This window comes from Bubalus kerabau, chromosome 3 (genome assembly GCF_029407905.1).
Source record: "Bubalus kerabau isolate K-KA32 ecotype Philippines breed swamp buffalo chromosome 3, PCC_UOA_SB_1v2, whole genome shotgun sequence".
Lineage (NCBI taxonomy): Eukaryota > Metazoa > Chordata > Mammalia > Artiodactyla > Bovidae > Bubalus > Bubalus kerabau.
This window is the reverse complement of record NC_073626.1, coordinates 144,645,254-144,665,359: the sequence shown is the minus strand read 5'-3', so window position 1 is coordinate 144,665,359 and position 20,106 is coordinate 144,645,254. Positions and strand designations below refer to the sequence as shown.

The window sequence follows — 20,106 nt, the reverse complement described above, 5'->3', positions numbered from 1 at the left end:
CTCCATCTGTGAAATGGGAGTAATGATACATTTTGTAGAGAGTTCTAGAAAAGCTAAATTAGGAAAATATATTTGGAAATTCTTTGTAACATATCATTTAACACATGCATCTATATGACCAATTTCAATGCCTTATTGATGCTTGAAGGGAATCAGGGTCTCATTTGTGAGTTTCAACTGCAAGGTCGTACAACTTTTCTCATGTATTAAAAAGATCTCACATTCATTCTTCAATAAAGCGAATGGATTTATGAAAATCATAAGGTATCTTGCATTATTAAGATGAAAGTATTAAATCTCTGTTCCTCTTCCAGGTACTGAAAGGCTAAACAAAGATATACAATTAAATTCTTCTCAGGAACAGCACAGATAAACCTCATCAATAAGAGGAATTGTGGGTTTGGTGGCTTTGAAAACTAGCTCCCTCTCCCGCCAGTTACATCACCCTTTGGTTCGCTTATCTCACCAATCCTCAGTTTCCTCATCTACACAGTGGTGAACTGTACTTACCAGGAAGGGGGTGGGGGAAATTAAATAAGGTTTAATATGTGGAAGGCCTGCTCTTAGCAGGGATCAGTGAATATTTCTTTCTTCTTTGTGAATCGAATCCTTTATAGATGTGAACACTCCTTGAAAATTATTATTTCGTCTAATTCTCGCCTCACCATTGAGAGGTAGGTAGGGAGGTTCCAGTATTACTATTTCCATCTTACTGAAGAGGCAGCTGAAGAGGAGTCCCACAAGTGTGACAAGGTTGCTCAGAGTCCGAGAATACCCAGGGCTTCCCAACTGCTGGTCAGATACTTTAATATTGATAAGAGTCCACTTAATTCGGGCTTCTTTTTTGGGGGAACTGTCACAGACTCAATGCCCTGAATATTCTTGCTGGCAAAATTATTTTCAAGTGTCCTGAGGTCATCGCATCTGGAAACCAGCTTGGGATTCTTCTGCAACTTGCCTGCTGGTGGTCAACAAAGTAGGTTTCAATGACTCTGGACACCGGAACTTCCCTCCTCAGGGGCCCACTCCGCCTCTGGACAACGTCTCGAGCATCGAGCATCGTTTTGCCGTTACTTCTCCTCACTGAAATCCATGTTGTCTCTTCCCCACATGACCACAGGGTTCAGGGTAGTGACAGCCAGACTCTTCTTGGTGGGATGTACCCACACCTGCCTGCGTAAGTTACATCCAAGTAACACCTGACTCCTAACCAAGGACAGGGGACAACTCAGGGTACCCCATTTCAGGCAGGTCCCTCTGTCGGGATTCAAGGGCACCAAGCGATGACTGCCTGTGTGATGGCTGTGAGGTGGAGGCTTATTTCTCATTCTTCATATCTTCTGGGCATAGCGTACATACCCTTTGATGTCAGTGTCGAGTATAAGCATATTCAATTCTGTATCTAGCATTAATTGGCATTATTGCTCTTTTCTTCCCCACTATCATGACCTAACCCTGATAATTTATTAAAATTCCCAGGGAAAAAAACTCTATCTTAATTTATTCCTCAATTACCATTTCTTTTACAAAAAATAGATTTAAAAAGAAAAAACATGGGTCAATTTTTATGTGAACCCAGATGTACTCTGGGTTGATCATGTTTCCCCAGATCTAAGCCTGATACAGATTATCCTATAAAATGGGCTGACAGCATTGCCTTCAGTGTTATAAAGAGGTTCTTGAATCTGAGGAGGATTCCACGTGTAATAAATGACGGCGTCTCTCCTGTAGCAACCTGGGCTGACCTCTGCACAAAACTGTGCTGATTCTATCCACTTCTTTGTTTATCTGCCTCTTAGATTACAGATTCCTTGGAAGGCCAGGGATGGCGATGATTCATCTCTGTACTCTCAGCGCCTAACAGTGTCTGATACACAGTGGTTACTCAATGTATCCTGTCTGAAGGGAAATGAGCGATCATGGGGAGACAAAGCTTTATGCTGACTCCACAGAACGCAGGTGAAACGGAGGGGAATGGCAGAGCCCCGCAGAATCAGAAACTCTTCCTGCCAAAGACTGGATGAGTGCTTAGGGATGGAATTTTCTAGAAGGAGCTGTGTTGGCTGCTTATCTAATTTGGTAGGCGCTGATTTTGATTGGATAGGACTCAGCTGAGGCCTGCAGGGAAGTTTTATAGCGAAGTGGTTGAAAACATGGGTCCCAGGATTTCCCTCGGAGAAGGCAATGGCATCCCACTCCGGTACTCTTGCCTGGAAAATCCCATGGACGGAGGAGCCTGGTGCGCTGCAGTCCATGGGGTCGCTAAGAGTCAGACACGACTGAGCGACTTCACTTTCACTTTTCACTTTCATGCATTGGAGAAGGAAATGGCAACCCACTCCAGTGTTCTTGCCCGGAGAATCCCAGGGACGGGGGAGCCTGGTGGGCTGCCGTCTATGGGGTCGCACAGAGTCGGACATGACTGAAGCGACTTAGCAGCAGCAGCAGGATTTCCACCCCACTCCAGTACTCTTGCCTGGAAAATCCCATGGATGGAGGAGCCTGTAAGGCTGCAGTCCATGGGGTCGCTGAGGGTCGGACACGACTGAGCGACTTCACTTTCACTTTTCACTTTCATGCACTGGAGAAGAAAATGGCAACCCACTCCAGAGTTCTTGCCTGGAGAATCCCAGGGACAGGGGAGCCTGGTGGGCTGCAGTCTATGGGGTCGCACAGAGTCGGACACCACTGAAGCGACTTAGCAGTAGCAGTAGCCAGCGGTTAAGACCACACTTTCACTGCAGGGGGCGCTAGTTTCTTCGTGCCACGTGGTGTGCCCAACAAACAAATAAACAAAACATGGACTCTGGCGCAGGGCTGCCTGACCAACTGTATGACATTTGAGAAGTCACTTCACCTCTCAAGACCTTACTTTTCTCATCTGTAAAATGGGATAATGCTACCTAGTTCTTAGATTCGCTTTGTGAGTTAAATAAGTTCTTGCATATAAAACTTACAACAGAGCCTAGCACAGAACAATTCTTCATTCATGTCAGCAATTGTGATTATTTATATCCCTTTCCATTTCCCTTTTCTGCTCCAATATTTTTATTTCTTACCCTCATCCCCTGAAACGTGCACTGCTTCCTACATGCACCAGCCAAAAATGAATGAAATGCCCTTTGACTAGGCAGGAAGTGCAGAGATGAAAAGTATAGACTGAGTTGAACAGCCTGTGTGCCTTTCTTGATTTGAGCTTTCCATCCTTTGATGTACAATCCTGAGATTTGAGTCTTTCTACGAGGCAGCCCCTAAGAGTCTATCAGCTGCCACCTCAGCAAGCAGAAGGTCTATCTAGGGAGAGCTGTTAACACTGAACATTTGCAAGAAAAGATGTAGTATGAGGGGCAAGGACTGGTCTGGGAGTCTGAAAGTCTAGAGTGTCCCCATCAGTCTCATGCAGAAGTAGACTGAGTTATAATTTCTGTGAGTCTTGAAAAGGATGGACAAGAAAGTGGGCCTTGGGGATGACAGTGCCTTTCCTTCTATAATATGGTGCCAAAATTGCTGAATGAAAACGTGTAACAGGAAAGCACTGTGGACACTAAATACACACAAAAAAATTGTAAAATCCCTCACTTGCAGCTTCTAGAGGCTCCATAAATATGTTCTTGTCTTATTTACATAGCAGTTATTAATTTACCGTATATGTTGCCTGGACAAGGCTTTATCTGTTTTGTTTGTTGATGTATCTCAAAGGCCCAGAAAGTGCCAGACACACAGTAGGTAGTGGATGCTCATTATGAGTTGAATGAATGAATAGTGCTAATGATGATATCGCATCCCAGGAAGCATCAACCATAATTCTTCAAGCCCTAAGGGAAGAACTAAAGTGTTGCTAAGGAAAAGAAGAGCATAGTTTCATTAACATAAGTGTTTGGGGATGAATTGTGTTTCTCTGAAATTCGTATGTTGAAGTCCACCCTCAGTACCCTAGAATGTGACTGTGTTTGGAGACAGGATATTTAAAGAGGTAAAATGAAGTTGTTTGGATGGTCTATAAGCTAATATGACTGGTGTCTTTAAACAAGAGGAGATTAGGACACTGACATGTGTAGAGGAAAGATCACGTAAAGACACAGAGAGAAGATAGCTATCTACGAGCAATGAGAAGACCTCAGAATAAATCAACTCTGCTGACACCTTGAGTTTGGACTTTTGGCCTCCAGAATTGTGAGAAAATTAATTTCTGTTGTTTAAATCACCCAGACTGTGGTACATTATTTTGGTGGCATACGATGAATAATGAATCAAAGTAATTATTTGGAATACTTCTAGGAAAATCTTTAGTTTTGCTTCCCAGAACCATTATCTTCTTCTACTTATAAGTTTTCCTTTTTGAAACACTCCTCTCCTCCCCACTCTGAGTTCCTATGGCTCCAGGCTGGGAAAATCAGTGTCTTCCATTCCTCTGGCCATGGTGATTCATTTGTGCATGGCCATGCAAGCTAGGCCAGTGATTTAGAAAACAGAAGCTCATGGCTACCTTGAAACCATGGGGAAAGAGCCTATCTAAGAGGAAACAGGAAAGAAGAGCCCAGCCATGGAGAGAGACAGATTTGGGGCAAATACGTGACTCGGAATCAAAGCCCCACCTGTCAAAGCTGGGACTGGGACCACTCAAAGCAGTTGGAACCTAAGAACTCTGGACCAGTGAGGTTAGGAGGGTGACCCACATGAACTTTGAAGTCCCTGCCAGTCTACAGCACTGGAAAGTGATCTCATCATGAGCCCCATGAGTGTTTGACATCTTCACCTTTGTTTCTATCTTTCTTAGTCACCACTTCTTATCAAGGACCTGGGATCTTGTTTTTTGAGGGTAGTATGAAGGACCTGAGATCCTTCCAGGCCAAGACTTGCTTTGTTCCTGATCAGTTTCTTTCACTCCAAGGTCATTTATTTCTTGTTCATTCACCTCTGAGGGGGGCAAATAATGGGGAGAAAGAGGCTCTAAAGTCAGAGGATTGTGGGATGAGAAGGGGATCCACTTATGGAGCATTTAGGAAGCCTCTTCCATGAGCCAGTTGCTGTTAGATGCCAGGGCAGGAGGGCGTATTGCAAAGATGGACAAGTGCCATCCCCACCACAGGAACTCTCAGTACCCTTAGCTGAATTGAAGCTGAGCTTGGGAAAGTAATGAACTCCTAGTGAGCGGAAAACAGGGTCAGACATCCAGAAGAGGATTGGCAGTTGCCTTCTAAATAGTTAACTCAAGAATTAGCCTTCTCTATAGTAGGATTATCAGCTCTGCCCGCTTACAATGGTAAAACAGTAACAATTATTGTAACAACTGTCAAGATAAAATGAGTTATATTTACCTGTTTTATGAGTGGTTCAAGGTTATCCTTTCTCCTCTCTCTTCCCTGTCCTCCACCAACCAAACCAGACACCCAACTGATTTGTCCCCGATGGCTGCCTGTGATTACTGTCCTAATTTGTTCTATCTTCCTCTGCTACAAGCTGCCTATTTTCTGTCCCTTCTGATAAAGCAGGAACTCTGAGGGACTTCTGAAGCTGTTTTTTTGTACCATGCAGAAGTGTATTAACTGGAATTCCTGTGTATGTGTCTATAAAACCCCTCGTCTTCTCAGTGTGAGATCACCTTCAGGAACGGCGTCATGTCGAGGTGCAGCTTGCGCATGTAAAATTCTTTTCTGTTTGAACATATCAGCCCTTTATTTATACAACTTTGAGGCTCTCCTGTCTTCTGAGCTGCTGCCTCCAAGGACTGCTGGGCTCCCTGTGAAGAGAAGCAGAAAGCCCAGTGTTCATAGGAATGATATACAGTGCGACAAGAGCTAGTCTGAATCCCCAAATATTTATAGAAAGCAATTCTTCATCGTTGGAACACTAATAGTAACACCTATTTTTACCATGGAAGAGACAGGGGACTCATATGTGTGGAGGATAACTTGAGTCTGGTTATGAATTCACACCTGGAGTCGGCATGATGGGAAAGTGGGAAAAAGCACCTTACTGTATTGCCGGGTAGGAGTCACTGTATATAATCCTCCCAACGGCTCTGTGAGGCATGTATTGCTAGCCCCATTTTGCAGATGAGGAACTGGAGGCTCTTGGAGGTTAAGTAACTTGCCCAAAGTCACACAGCAGGTAAATACAGAGCCGAAATCACGGACTGCCCCGAACTTTTTTTTTTTTTCTGAAATCCTTTTTTTGATGAGATCTTTTTGCTACTTCTACAGCTTCCATGAACAGTTATTAAATCTGCCTTGCAGCAAACACAGTTATATCAAGACTTCAGTTTATCTCCAAATTTAAAATGTATTTGATGTGTTAGAAAGAGTGATTTGAACAAATCTAGCAGAGAGGGAAGAAGAATGGGCTGGTGGAGGTGTCTGGGGGCTTTTCTGATCTCCTGTGGCCACAACATGCAAATGTTGTCACCCCACAGAGCATGACAAAGCATATCCTGAACTTGCTTGCCAGCCCATGCTCCGTACTGCAACCCAGGTGCTTTTTCTGGATGCAAACTGGACCACATCATTCTTCTGCTTAAGACCTTCAAAGGCCTTCCCTTCAGGATGAAGGCCAACCCGCTTAGAAGGTTTACATGACTCTTCTTGCCTGGCCCTGGACTATCTTTCTTGTCTCATTCAGTCATTCAACAAATACTTATTGTGTGCTTGTTCTATGCCCAGGAGAAAGCATACGGCAGTGCAAGAAGCAGACAGAGGCTTCACTCTCAGGAAAACTGCACATACATTCCACTGAGAGGGATGAGATAACAAGCAAATAGGTGGAACATCAGTTACATCTGAAGGTTACTTGTGATATGGAGAAAAATAAAGCAGAGAGGGGAGTGAGGAGCAGCTGGGGAAGGTGATGGAGTTTGCAATTTTAAGTAGTCAAGGACCGCCCCCCCCAACCCCTACAACGCCTACAAGAAAGCAGTGTTTGAGCAAAACTCTGAAGGAGGCGAGGGGAATTTTGGTGGGGCTCTCTATAGGAACCATTGACCTCACCGTGGGAAGAGCAAGTTCAGAGGGCTGCCGTCAGCTCTGACCTTTCAGTTCCGGGAGTAAGGCTGCCCACATGCCCCCCATCTCTGGGGAACACACCCCTCCCTTTTAACTCCTCCCCATCCTTTGGGTCTGGCTCATCTGTGCCTCCCGTGACATCTTAAAGAACACAGCTCTTCCCACCCTGCCCAGAGAGATGCTCATGCATGTGCAGCCACCTTTTCCTCCCCACCAGACTGACTGTAAGCTCCACGAGGGCCGGAAACCGTGGCTGTCCTGTTCCCAGGTACCTGCCGTGCCCTGCACAGGGTCAGGAAATGAATACACACTTGCTACATACTTGCCAAACAAAACAAATATCGTATATTAGCACATATATGTGGAATCTAGAAAAATAGTACAGAAGAACATTTTTGCAAAGCAGAAATAGAGACACAGACATAGAGAACAACCGTATAGACACCAAGGGAGGAGAGGGGGTGGTGAGATAAATTGGGATATTAAGATTTATATATATATATATATACATACACACACATATATGGAGAAGGAAATGGCAACCCACTCCAGTGTTCTTGCCTGGAGAATCCCAGGGACGGGGGAGCCTGGTGGGCTGCCGTCTATGGGGTCGCACAGAGTCAGACACGACTGAAGCGACTTAGCAACAGCAGCAGCATACACATATATACACTATATATAAAATACATACATAGGGCTTCCCTTGTGGCTCAGATGGTTAAGAATCCCCCTGCAATGTGGGAGACCTGGGTTTGATCCCTGGGTTGGGAAGATCCCCTGGAGAAGGGAAAGGCTACCCACTCCAGTATTCTGGCCTGGAGAATTCCATGGACTGTGTGCATGGGGTCACAAAGAGTCGGACACGACTGAGTGACTTTCACTTCACTTCATGTATAAAATAGGTAACTAATGAGAACCTACCACAGGGGGAGAAAAAGAAGGTATAATCTGTAGGACATAAATTAACGTTAAAATGCATTCCAATATACATTGCTGCTGCTGCTGCTAAGTTGCTTCAGTCGTGTCTGACTCTGTGCGACCCCATAGATGGCAGCCCAGCAGGCTCCCCCATCCCTGGGATTCTCCAGGCAAGAACACTGGAGTGGGTTGCCATTTCCTTCTCCAATGCATGAAAGTGAAAAGTCAACGTGAAGTCGCTCAGTAGTGTCTGACTCTTAGCAGGTGACCCCATGGACTGCAGCCCACCAGGCTCCTCCGACCATGGGATTCTCCAGGCAAGAGTACCGGAGTGGGGTGCCATTGCCTTCTCCGCCAATATACATTAGGTGCAAACAAATACGGTTTGATTCCACGCATACAAGGTACCTAGAATAGACAAATTCATTGAGTCAGAAACAATATTGGTAGATGCCAGGGGCTGGGGAGTAGCGGCGTGGGGTGGGGGATAGGGAGTTAGTGTTTAATGGGCCAGAGTTTCAGTTTAGGAGAGGTGAAAAATTTGGGAGATGGATGACAGTGAGACCTCCACAACAATGTGAAAGTTCTTAGTGCCACTGAACTGTACAGTTAAATACGGTTAAAATAAGTATATTTTATATTATATTAATTTTACCACCATAAAAAAGCATGGGGAAAAAAAAAGTAATGATAACATTGCACGCAAGCTACATGTTATGGCCCAGCTTGGTTGGGGAGGGCAAGAGAGACATCCAGAAAGCATGTGCTGACCTCGAGGACTGTCCTCTGCGTAGCATCGGCCTCCTTATTCCCAGAGGAAAGTGACGTGTTATTTTTCAGGGCTGATTTCCTGGGGTCACATACATTAGTGTGCTATGAGATCACCCTGGGTGTGGATTTGATCATTTCCATATTTTCTAGGAGACTAACTCTCGGATGGCTGTCTCTGGGCATAGCTTTCCCTCCCATCACATTTGAATTACTTTTAAGTGTTAATGATGAATTAACAGTCAATGAACCCCCATAAGCAGTCATCATTCCGATGAACATCCACACCCTTTTCCTTTGTTTTGAAATGGGGCTAGAGATTCTGGACAAATACATACACATTTTTTTTTTTTTTGTCATTTCAGTTATATATCTGATTAGCTTCTCCAAGTGAGACCTCCCCTCCCTGTTTCTAGATCAAATGAAAGCATTTGGTCCAAACAAGAATCAAACAAAGCATTTGAAGCTTTCTAGCTTCCAAAACCATACATGAGTCACTGGGTGGAATAATAGAAATCAGACAACACTGATTTTGAGGGAAGTTTCTTCATGATCGTCAAGAGAAGATTTTGTGTTAGGTTGGAGGACAAAAGACACAGCCAAGACTCAATCCAATGGCTGGAATTATTTTAACTCCTTATGTGGTGCTCAGATTAAAGAGCAGGGAGCTGAGAGACTTTGAGAAGTCTCTCCAAATCACTTAGCCTATAAATCATTTGATAAAACAAGCTTCTTGACTGTATGGCTCATCTCTCTAAGGTTTAGGGGCCATCAATTCTAGCTTGATGGAATGTTTCCAGTGAGACTCTACAGTCACTGGAATGTGCAGTACTGTTTTTTAAAATTTATTTATTTTTTGGCTGCACTGGGCCTTAGCTGCTGCACGCAGGCTTTCTCTAGTTTCAGAGAGCAGGGGCTCCTCTCTAGTTGGGGTATAAGGGCTTCTCTTGTTGTGGAGCACAGGCTCTAGGTGCGTGGGCTGCACACGGGCTTAGTTGCTTCACGGCATGTGGAATCTTCCTGGACCAGAGCTCAAACCTGTGTTCTTTACATTGGAAGATGATTCTTATCCACTGTGCCACCAGGGAAGTCCACGCAGTACTGTTTTTGCTTATTACGTTCAAGTATTCTAACAAATATATTATAAAGAAAGAGGGTTTGGGAGATGAGAGGAAAGAAGATTAAATACATAAATAGGATTCTGGAAAGTAGTGATAAGAGGAAAAGGAAAGCTATGCATTGGGGTGGTTTTTCATTTCACTTTATTCATTTGCTATTTTTCAGTTGCTAAATCAAGTCTGGCGCTTTGTGACCCCATGGACTGCAGCACAGCAGGCTTTGCTTCCCTGTCATTCACCATCTCCCGGAGCTTGCTCAAACTCATGTCGATTGAGTCAGTGATGCCATCCAACCATTTCATCCTCTGTTGCCACCTTCTCCTCCTGCCCTCAATCTTTCCCAGCATCAGGAGCTTTTCCAATGGGTTGGCTCTTTGCATCAGATGGCCAAAGTATTGGACTTCAGCTTCAGTATCAGTCCTTCCAATAAATATTCAGGGTTGATTTCCTTTAGGATTGATTGGTTTGATCTTCTTGCTGTCCAAGGGACTCTAGAGAGTCTTTTCTAGTACCACAGTTTTAAAGCTTTATTCATTTAACTGTTATTTATTGAGTGATACTGTGTGTGCCAGAAAAACACATAAACAAGCAGAGTGATTTTAGATGGTGATAAATCTATGATGACAATGAAATGGTGATAGGATGGAGGTTGATGGAGGAGGAGTGGGGTTTTCCTCTGGGTGATCAGGGATGACCTCTCTGGGGAAGTGACATTTGAGCAGAGAGCTGGGTGACAGGAAGAAGCCAGTCCTGGAAGGATCTATCTTTGGCAGTCAGCATAGCCTGTATCTGATTATTCGGAGGGGTTCTTTGGAAAGGAGAGTTCCTGATATCCAGGCCTGTTCAGCCCCAGCCTTTTGACTCCATCCGGACCCTGTGAGGCACCCCTCTGTTTTTTGGGTGGTCGAGTCGCACACTAGGCTCTTAAAGATCACAGAATAAATAGTCACAGGGAGTCAAGGTCTCAGGGAGTAGAGGGGAGGAGAAAACACAAATTGAGAGAAGGAAAACAGGGCAAGTAGAAGAAAGCAGAGATGCCTGAAGCTTTTTTTTTTAATGTGTCTGTTTCAGTGAGAATGATTATAAAACTGAGGCAAGGGTGAAATGTTTAGCAGAAAATCAAAACCCATTCCTTCACCTGTATGGTACTGTAAATACTTTAATATTATTATGTTCTGCTAAAAACCCCAGGAAGCCTTTCTCTTCAGGAAATGAAATAATAAAGATTAATGAGCTAATTTGGTAAAGCTGATTTGGATTGCACAGAAGCCATTGTGTTAAGTGCTTGGCATTTAAGAATTTATCTGACATTTAAAAGGAGATGACTGTTAATGAATTCAAGAGCTAATCTTATGCTCTGACAGACTGAGCCATGGAAAATCCAGGATTATTATCATGCTGTAAACATAATGGGAGTCACTTGAAAGCCAGAACAAAAGACAGCTATTGGCTGTGTACAAATATCCATTTGCACACACATATAAAGTAGGAGAACCAACAAAGGACGTCCATCAAATAAAATAAATATCATTTCCTTTCTTACTCTGGGATTATAATATCTGAGCTACAAACTCAAGGTGAAACCCTCTCTTGGATAATTTTCCTTCCTCCTTTCAAGTTGTTTTTCGAGGGCTCACGACCATGGGCTGCAGCCACTGAAACATCTTATGTTAAGAAGGGAAGGAGATTCTAACACAACCAGTTAGACGTCCCGCCCCCCATAGGTCCCACAGAGCCACACAGATTCTGATCTGTTGTGGGTGTCTCTTCACTTCTCCCACTCCTTTCTAACTGGGGTCCCCCATCTCTGTAGCTGCAGCTTTGTGGCTCCAAGAGGAGCTATTGTCCCACATTAAGGAGGCTGCAACACTCTGGCTGTCTCACTGCCTCCCATGCAGTTCACAACTTCAGTTTTGCCTGAGAGCAAGCTGCCAAGAGTCTCTGGGAACCTGTGGGCCAGCTGGGCTGGAGAAGGAAAACAGAAGGAAGGAGGGCCTTTGTAGGCAAGATCTGAAATATGCTACACACCCCAGCATTATCTTAGTGCATGGAGAGCGGGGTCGGGAGGCCTTTGCTGAAACCCTTATGTGGTCTATCAAGTTGTCACATCAAACCTCTCTGCACACTGGGCATTTGTCCCCTCCTGTGAGCAAACAAAAGGAAGAGAGTCAGAGGCTCCTTTGGACCACCAGGTCCCCTCCTTGGCCGAGAGTCTGTCCCTCCGCTTCCCTGGAAGGTGGGGGTGGGGGGTGGCTCTGAATCCCAGTGGGGATGAGTAAGTCACTGGGGATAGGGACCGAATCCTGGAAAAGGTCACTCCTGCCTGGAGTTATGAGCTGAAGGGCCTGGCGAGTTCCCCTGCACTTGGCCTTCTCAGGCTCTTTCTTGCCCTTGGCAACCTGTGGAGCTATTATAAAAGCAGTCAGTAGGAATGGGGACACAGGTGGGGCTGAGCGGGGCTCCCCATGGCTGGACTGCCTGGGGAGGGATCTGAGCCCTGTATACACTGTCAGCTCAGGGTGATGTGGAGGGACCCAGCCGTGTAAGGCCAGCCACTCGGCCTTCCCAAGTCCCACTCTGAGACCTTGTCTGTCTAGGTTTCACTGGCCTGGAAGATGGGGAGACCTTCGGTCTTCAGGAGGCCAGAGGAAACACCAGGATCTCAATTCAACAACCCGGCTTGCGAGGCGTCCATAGTGGTGGTTCAACGGTTAAGACTCTGCATTTCCACTGCAGGGGGTGAGGGTTCGATTCCTGGTTGGGGAACAAAGATCCCACATGGGTGTGGCCAGACCCCTGCCCCCAAAGTCCCTAAACAACCCCGTCTGCCTGCACAGCCTCTTTCTGAGGAGCACATGGGACCCCAAATGACAGCGTGGTTTCACGCACCACAAGTCTGCTCAGTGGTCCATGTGCCTGTCACCTGTGATCATCCTGCCCATCTGGGCCACTTGACATCCTCGCCCTCTTTTTACATTCTCAAGGCAATTTGTGCTGGGGAAACGGGCTGAGTGGACAGTGTTTTAGGAGTTCTCCACAAGGAGGTGTGGTGGGGGTACAGTTCTGTTGGAGGCCAGAGAAGAGCTTTCTTGTTCCCTGCCTGTCTTCATTCACTTTATCCTCACTTCTGTGGAAGGAGATTTTACATCTTCCTAAGCATTTAAGGGCTTCCCAGGTGGTACAGTGGTAAAAAAAAAAAAAATCACCTGCCCACGCAGGAAACACAAGAGACTCCGGTTCGATCCCTGGGTTGGGAAGATCCCCTGGAGTAGGAAATGGCAACCTGCTCCAGTATTTTTGCCTGGAAAATTCCATGGACAGAGGAGCCTGGCAGGCTCCATGGGGTCTCGAGGAGCTGGACACAACCGAGCACACAAGCATTTACAAATTAGCCTGATAGCCAGTAAACATTAGACCAGGAAGGGAAACATAGCGATGTCTAGATTTAGTTTCTGGGAGAGACTGGTGGTGACTTTTGTTGTCAACTCATTAAGCTTTCTGTGCCTCAGATTCCCTACCTCAGTTCTCAAGGAGCTTTGGAATAATGAAACACAGGACACTTGAATTCCAAAGCTTCGACTATCTGGAAGAAAATCTTATCCAGGAGTTCTAATTGATATTGTCCTCAGTTTAATTAAGTGCTTTGTTGACACAACAGAATCATTGTTTATCTGGCTTAGCAGGGGTTGGAGGAGAAAAAATTTAAGCCAAAATAATGATCTCTTCTGCTCCAAGGGAGATGGAAACTAGCTTTTTCTGTGAGGGGGTGTCTGGCCATCTTCAGGCTGGAACTCTGCCTGTATTTGAGACATGACGCATTCTATTTTAGACTTAGATGGGGAGATGGGAGGTGGTGGGTTGTGGGGCAGGCAATCTGAAGAAGTCCCGAGCTTCTTCTAACCCCAAACTTTAACCCCCGACTGTGTGCCTTCTGTGTTATGTTGACTGTGGTGTGTCTTTTCCAACCTGGCAGCTGGGAGACAGGGGATCTCAACTTGCAAACTGATTTCATTGTAAAAAATGAAACTTTCACTAAAAAAGAAATGTTACCTGTGGTGATTTGATTCCCACGTGGATCCATTAAAAACTTATTTAACCCATAATTTAGCTAGGCTGAGGAGCTGAACTAATCTAGTAATGCTGGGTAATCTAGTAATCTAGTAAACGGGGCTGGGAGAAGAGAAAGATATCCTTCCTTTTCTTTCCTGCCCCCTTCCCCTCCACTGCCCTCCTGACCTCTGACCTCTCAATGTTTCTGGGCAGCCACCTTCTGGGGGAGCTGGGGCACTGCTGGATACAGGATCCCTCACCCCCCTACAAAATCTCTGCTTCCCCTTCCCCCTGGCATTCTGCTGTGCTCCCTTAGGTGCAGGGGGGAGAACAAATAAATAGCAATCCACAATGGGATAGGAGAAACCCAAAGGGAAGTGCAACAGGTAGGATTACATAAAGGAATGAAACAAAAAAATTCCAGACGGTATGGAGGATACTTGCAGGGCCTTGGGGGCTGAAGGTGGGTGGAGTGGGTAAGCCATAGTTAGATTGACTTATAGTCCTTCAGGTTATTCCTGCCATTCAAACTTCTCCTTTTCCACATGTGAACACTTAGATTGCTTACAAGCTCCAAATTCAGCTTTATAGCAGTTTTCAAGCAGAGAACAAGGGCCTAGAGTAATAATTACTATTGTAATTTATCAGGATTGCCTAGTGACAACATTGTGCTAATCCTTTTCCATAGGTTGTTTCATCTAATCCTTGTCACGACCCCATGAGGGAACTACCACTGTCCTTTAATTTTTTTTTTTTGCCACACTGTGCAGAATATGGAATCAGGGAGCAAACCCACGCCCCCTGCATTGGAAGCACAGAGTCTTAACCACCCAGCCATCAGGAAGATCTGTCATTTTCCTTTATAGATGAGGAAATTGAGCCTCAGAGAGGCTAAGTAACCCCTCTGAAGTCACAGTCAGTACAGAAGAAGCTGGGATCTAAAATCAGCTTTGTTGTTGTTGAGTCAATAAGTTGTGTCCAATTCTTTGTGACTCCATGGACTGCAGCACGCCAGGCCTCCCTGTCTTTCCCCATCTCCCAGAGTTTGCTCAAACTCATGTCCATTGAGTCGATGATGCCATCCAGCCATCTCATCCTTCTCTTCCTGCCTTCAATCTTTCCCAGCATCAGGGTCTTTTCCAATGAGTCAGCTCTTCGAATCAGGTGGCCAGAGTATTGGAGCTTCAGCTTCAGCACCAGTCCCTCCAATGAGTATTCAGGGTTGATTTCCTTTAGGATTGACTGGTTGGATCTCCTTGCTGTCCAAGAATCAAAAGCAGCTTTCAGGGATTCCCAAACCAGTAGGCCTTTTGGCAACTGCAGGTTGCGTGTTAAATAGGGCCGTGTCTGTCATGACATCTGTTTCCTCATCTGTAAAATGGGGACAATAACTGCACCTATCTCATAGGGCTGTTGTAAGGATTAAGGGAGATAATGCTAAACTCTGCACATAGTAAACCTCAAAAACACTGGCTGCTATGACCATTTAAAAAGTCCCTCTTGATAACGGAGAGATAATTGTTGAAGGCTATGACAGGTACATTGGAGTAGGAAATGGCAACCCACTCTAGTATTCTTGCCTGGAAAACTCCATGCACAGTGGAGCTGGGTGGGCTACAGTCCATGGGGTTGCAAAGAGTTGGATATGACTAAGCACGAATGCATGCAGGCATGATAGGTACATGGAGGTTTGTTACACTGTTCTCTCTACTTTTGTCTGCATTTGAAATTTTCCATAATAAAAATAAAAAAGAAAATCAGACACATATTGTGTCTGGTCACACTAGTAGCCAACATATCAATAGATACAGAATTACTGGAATAAATAATAGCTGCAGTGAAAATTAAACAAACAAAAGCCTCAGTTTGGTAATTAAAAACAAATCCCTCTCAGTAAATTATCCTTACATTGTCAACAGAGTTTTTGGGCTGACAAAGTAATCCTGTGGGTAAGACTGAACTAGAAGATGAAGTTTGCTTAGATTTTAAAAAACAAAAAACACAAAACCCTTTGAATCAAGTTTCCTAACCAAAGCCATTTACAAAACCAGGGAGAAAGAAAGCAGGAAGGAAAAGAGAGGGGCTGGCTGGGGTGGGGAGGAAGAGCACGGAGCTCCGGAAATGCTGTGCCATGCCATCAGAAATGAGAAACAGAAGGCGAGCAGTAAAGTGTGCTTTTCTGGATAGGGAGATGCAGATGGTTAATTCTCCCAGGCATTCCTGCTAGGTCCAGTCTCACCCCTCAGCCTCAAAAAGACTCTAAGAAGTATCTCTAGTGACATCTCCAATGTGCACAAGAACAAAAGTTTTCAGAGCATGAAATGCCAAATCATGGCAACCAACAGCAGGAAGTATTCTGAGATGGTGTGAGTTATTAGAGAAATGGGAGCTGAACTTCCATATCATTTCCTTGGAAATAAAACAAGTGCAACCTGGGACTTCCCTGGTGGTCCAGTGGCTAAGACTCAGTGCCTCCAATGGTAGGGGCCTGGGTTTGATCCCTGGTTGGGGAACTAAAAGAATTTGCATGCTGTAACTAAAGATCCTGCATGCCACAATGAAAGATGGAAGATCCTGAATGCTGCGACTAAGATCTGGTATAGCCAAAGCCAAATAAAATACATCAATAAGTATTAAAAAACCTGCAATCTCTGAATCCTATTTAGAGGCTTTTCCCATCTAGGACATGGACCTTAATGTCAGTAAGAGATTTATTTGTCAATTTTTCTTTTTTTGAGGAGGTAGCATATGCCAAGAACTGTCCTAAACATGTGAGATGCTAGGGTGAGTAGAGCAGAATAAAAAAAAAAAAAAAAAAGTCTGTCTTTAAAGAGTAGTAGCTTGTTCTCTAAGATGACAGCTAAAAAGTTCAACAAAAGGCAGGCTATGGTTCAGAAGGACACTGAAACAAAAGGTTATCTATGTACCCTTGCACAAAAACTTAGTGTGTCTACAGGTGTTCTTTTTTTCTCCTGAAAGAGGAAGGCTGAAAGGGGATATGAACACCATCTGTGAAACCACCAAGGAAGCAGATGGGGTAAACACAGGTTTATTCAACCTAAATCCTTAGTGTGCTAGAATTACAGGCTGCTCTTTGAAATCTGAAAGAGGTAAATTTAGGACATACAAGATCAAATATGAATTTATACTGTTGTACATTCATGAAATCTGAACTCAAGAAGACAGTATAGGTTGAAATAGAAGTGGCTTTGTGAAATGGGAAAAAGAGACATAATTCTTGTATAACAGCATTTTTAGGATACTACCGAAGTTCTAATCCCCACAAAGCAACACAACAAAACCCAAGATAAAGCAAGTGAGAAAGGATGTTTGCTCTCCCTAACAAACGGAGAGAACAATGTCAAAACTGGTGAGATGGTTTCTTTCTTGTTTTAAACAGAGACACAGTGATTCTTGGAGAATCTAGTAAAGTTTGAGCTTGTACTCTGATACTCTTTTAACTGACAACCTTTCTGTCCTGAAAACTCCATAAATCAGTGGGCTCAGGGCCTGTCTAGACTCCAGCTTAAAAAGATGGATCTGGATGATTAGAGTTTGATACTTTGAGATCCAGACTTTTCAGAAAAATAGGTGAATTCGTTGCCTCCCCAAAGTCTAGGATCAGAGGGAGAAAATGCCGACAAGGGCTTGAGATCCTTAAGAGGAGAATTTTGATGGTCCTATCTAATAATCTAATGAAAACCTGATTAATGTTAAATAACTGCAACTAACAGTAGTTAATAATGGCACTACAGCGTTGACCCTTGTTTCACTTGCTGTATATTTGCTGTTTACTGTGACTCCTGATCATTTTAAGCTAGGCTTGAATAAAACCAGCTCTGCTCATAGTCCCACTTTTCCTCCTTACAGCGAGAATTTTGAAAAAATAGAAAAGAAAGAAAAACAATAAAAAACCAGGAAGATAAAATAAAAATAAAAAAACTCCACCCAACATATTCATAATTTCAAACAAGTATGCCTGTGCTCTTTTGCATGTATTATTTGCAAGTCTTTATACAGTAATTTTTTTAATGTAGTTGCAGTCATAGTTGACATCACTTTGATTTCCACTTTTAAAATGAAATTGGTAGTTCTCAATGTGGAGTTGGGGCTGGGGTGTGTGTAATTTTCACCTTCCATGGGGCCGTTTGGCAAAGACTGGAGACGCTGTCACTGAAGAGTGGGTTTGTGCTACCGGCACCTCGTGGGTGGAGGCCAGGGGTGCCGCTCAGCATCCTGCGATGCCCAGGAAAGCTCCCCGCAACAAAGGCTATCGGGCTCAAAGCGCTGAAGTTGAGAAACCCTGTGTTAAACCTTTTGTACTAAATCACATTTCTAGGATGAACAAGCCTCATTTTTTTTAATGCCGGAATTAAACCCCTCACAATTAATTGAATCGTTTCTCTGATTGTTTCCAGTTTTTCTCTAGGATATCCTCACTCGATTTTTTTCCCCCCTGCTGAATTATTTCCTTAGGATAAATCCCCAAAAGTCAGAAATACAGAATCAATGGGTATGAATATTTTTTCATGTTATACAAGTTATACTGCCATTTTCCCTTACAAGTGGTTTGAATCAAATTACAACCCGCCAGAAGTGTTTAAGTGTACCAGTTTTGCCAAAAACTCAACAGTACTGGGTGTTACCATTAAAAAAAGGTGAGAGGAGGCACATATCTCAGATATAAAATTGTACCTCCAGTTTGCCTCAATTTGAATTTAAATTGCTACTCAGAAATGACTATTGTTTCCATATATGTTTTCTATTACTATCATTTTTGATATGAATTATTTATGTCTTTTGCTTATTTTTCTACTTGGTTTTGTTTTCTTCTTATTTTTAAAAAAGATTTACTTATTTTTTTTGGCTGCTCTGGGTCTTTGTTGCTGCATACAGACTTTCCGGACCTACTCTCTGGTTGCGGTTCTCGGGCTTCTCTCATTGTGGCAGCTTCTCTTGTTGCGGAGCGCAGGCTCTAGGGCATTCAGGCTTCAGTAGCTGGGGCTCATGGACTTATATGCTCTGTGGCATGTGGGATCTTCTGGGACCAGGAATTGAAACTGCGTCCCCTGCATTGGCAGGCAGATTCTTAACCAATAGACCACCAGAGAAGCCCAATGTTTTTCTTTTAAAATTGAATGTGATCTTTACCAAGCATAGATAGTAATACTGTTGTAGTTACTGCAATTATAATTATTTTTCTTACTTGTTAAAGTTTTACTTTCTCCCCTCTCAAGATAGATATGTTAACCCTTCCTTATAGAATTTTAATTTACACTTCTAATAATCTTTTTAGATTCTGCTCACCTCACCCAACCTTTGGCCTCTTACATAGAGAAGCCCTGGGGAAGAGAAAAATCTCTAGTGATTGAGGTCAGCCACCAAGGTAAGAGCAGTGCTTCGTTTCTGATGGTATCCCAGGAATTAATTTCCCTTAATCAAATGAAATGCCTTAGGAGGAGCCACAAGGCAGAAAGGAAAATACATATGAAGAAGAATATCAAATTCTGTGAGGAGTTTGAAGGACCTGCATTAAAAAAAGGGCACCATACCTTTAGGACTTCAGAACTGGAAATGTTCCACATGCAGCTATTAATATGCAAAAAATGCCTTCATAAATACTTGATTCTGTTCACAGTGGGGAAGCAGCTCATTTGAAAGAGGAAATGGGAGCTTGGAGGTGAAACATGTCTGCTTGTCTCCTTTTTCTTTTTTTCATTTCTCATCTCCGAATTTCCTCTTGTAGGTTTCTTCCCCACCCTTTCCCCACTAAACCACCTCCTTCAATTCCTAGGAAGTTGTTGACGTCGGTTGCTACTCCTCTCTATTTATGGATTTACCGCCTAGGCCCTGATTCTCGGCCAGGTGCGGAAGAGCAGCCATCCTGTGTGCTAGAGGCAAGAGCTCTCTGACTCTTCTCATCCCCACAGCGTCCACCGCCTCTTCGGAAACGCACAGCGGAGGTTTTAAAATCCAACCACTAGGGGGCACCAGAGACAGCCTCCAGAACTGGGTAAATCCAGGAACCCAGGCACGTCCTGCAAAGCGCTGTCTGGCTGTCTTTCTCACCCACCCGTCAGAAATTGTTTTCCAAATCGAGGTGTGTGACTTCTCATTTAAAGCATGGTGATGCCAAAAGATTCCTCTCAGCACACTAATATAAAAGTAAAAGTATCGTATGTGACTGAACTCCTAATATGGTCAGATCCCAGTGGTGGGAGGGGGCGGGGCGGGGGGCAGAGTCAGGGGTGGGA

The 20,106-nt window shown here is 44.1% G+C and overlaps 1 protein-coding gene and 1 long non-coding RNA gene across 2 annotated transcripts in view; one reads left to right on the top strand and one right to left on the bottom strand.

Moving 5' to 3' along the window:
- KIAA2012 (KIAA2012 ortholog) overlaps window positions 1–20,106 on the bottom strand; it is a 128,760-nt gene that overhangs the window by 49,628 nt on the left and 59,026 nt on the right. The window contains exon 13 of the mRNA XM_055573114.1: window positions 5,603–5,740. Coding sequence (XP_055429089.1) covers window positions 5,603–5,740 — 138 coding nt within the window. The remainder of the gene's footprint in view (window positions 1–5,602; window positions 5,741–20,106) is intronic.
- LOC129646648 (uncharacterized) lies at window positions 16,950–20,002 on the top strand. The gene is made up of 3 exons (XR_008712081.1): window positions 16,950–17,222; window positions 19,149–19,238; window positions 19,647–20,002. It is a non-coding gene; the product is annotated as an uncharacterized LOC129646648 (long non-coding RNA).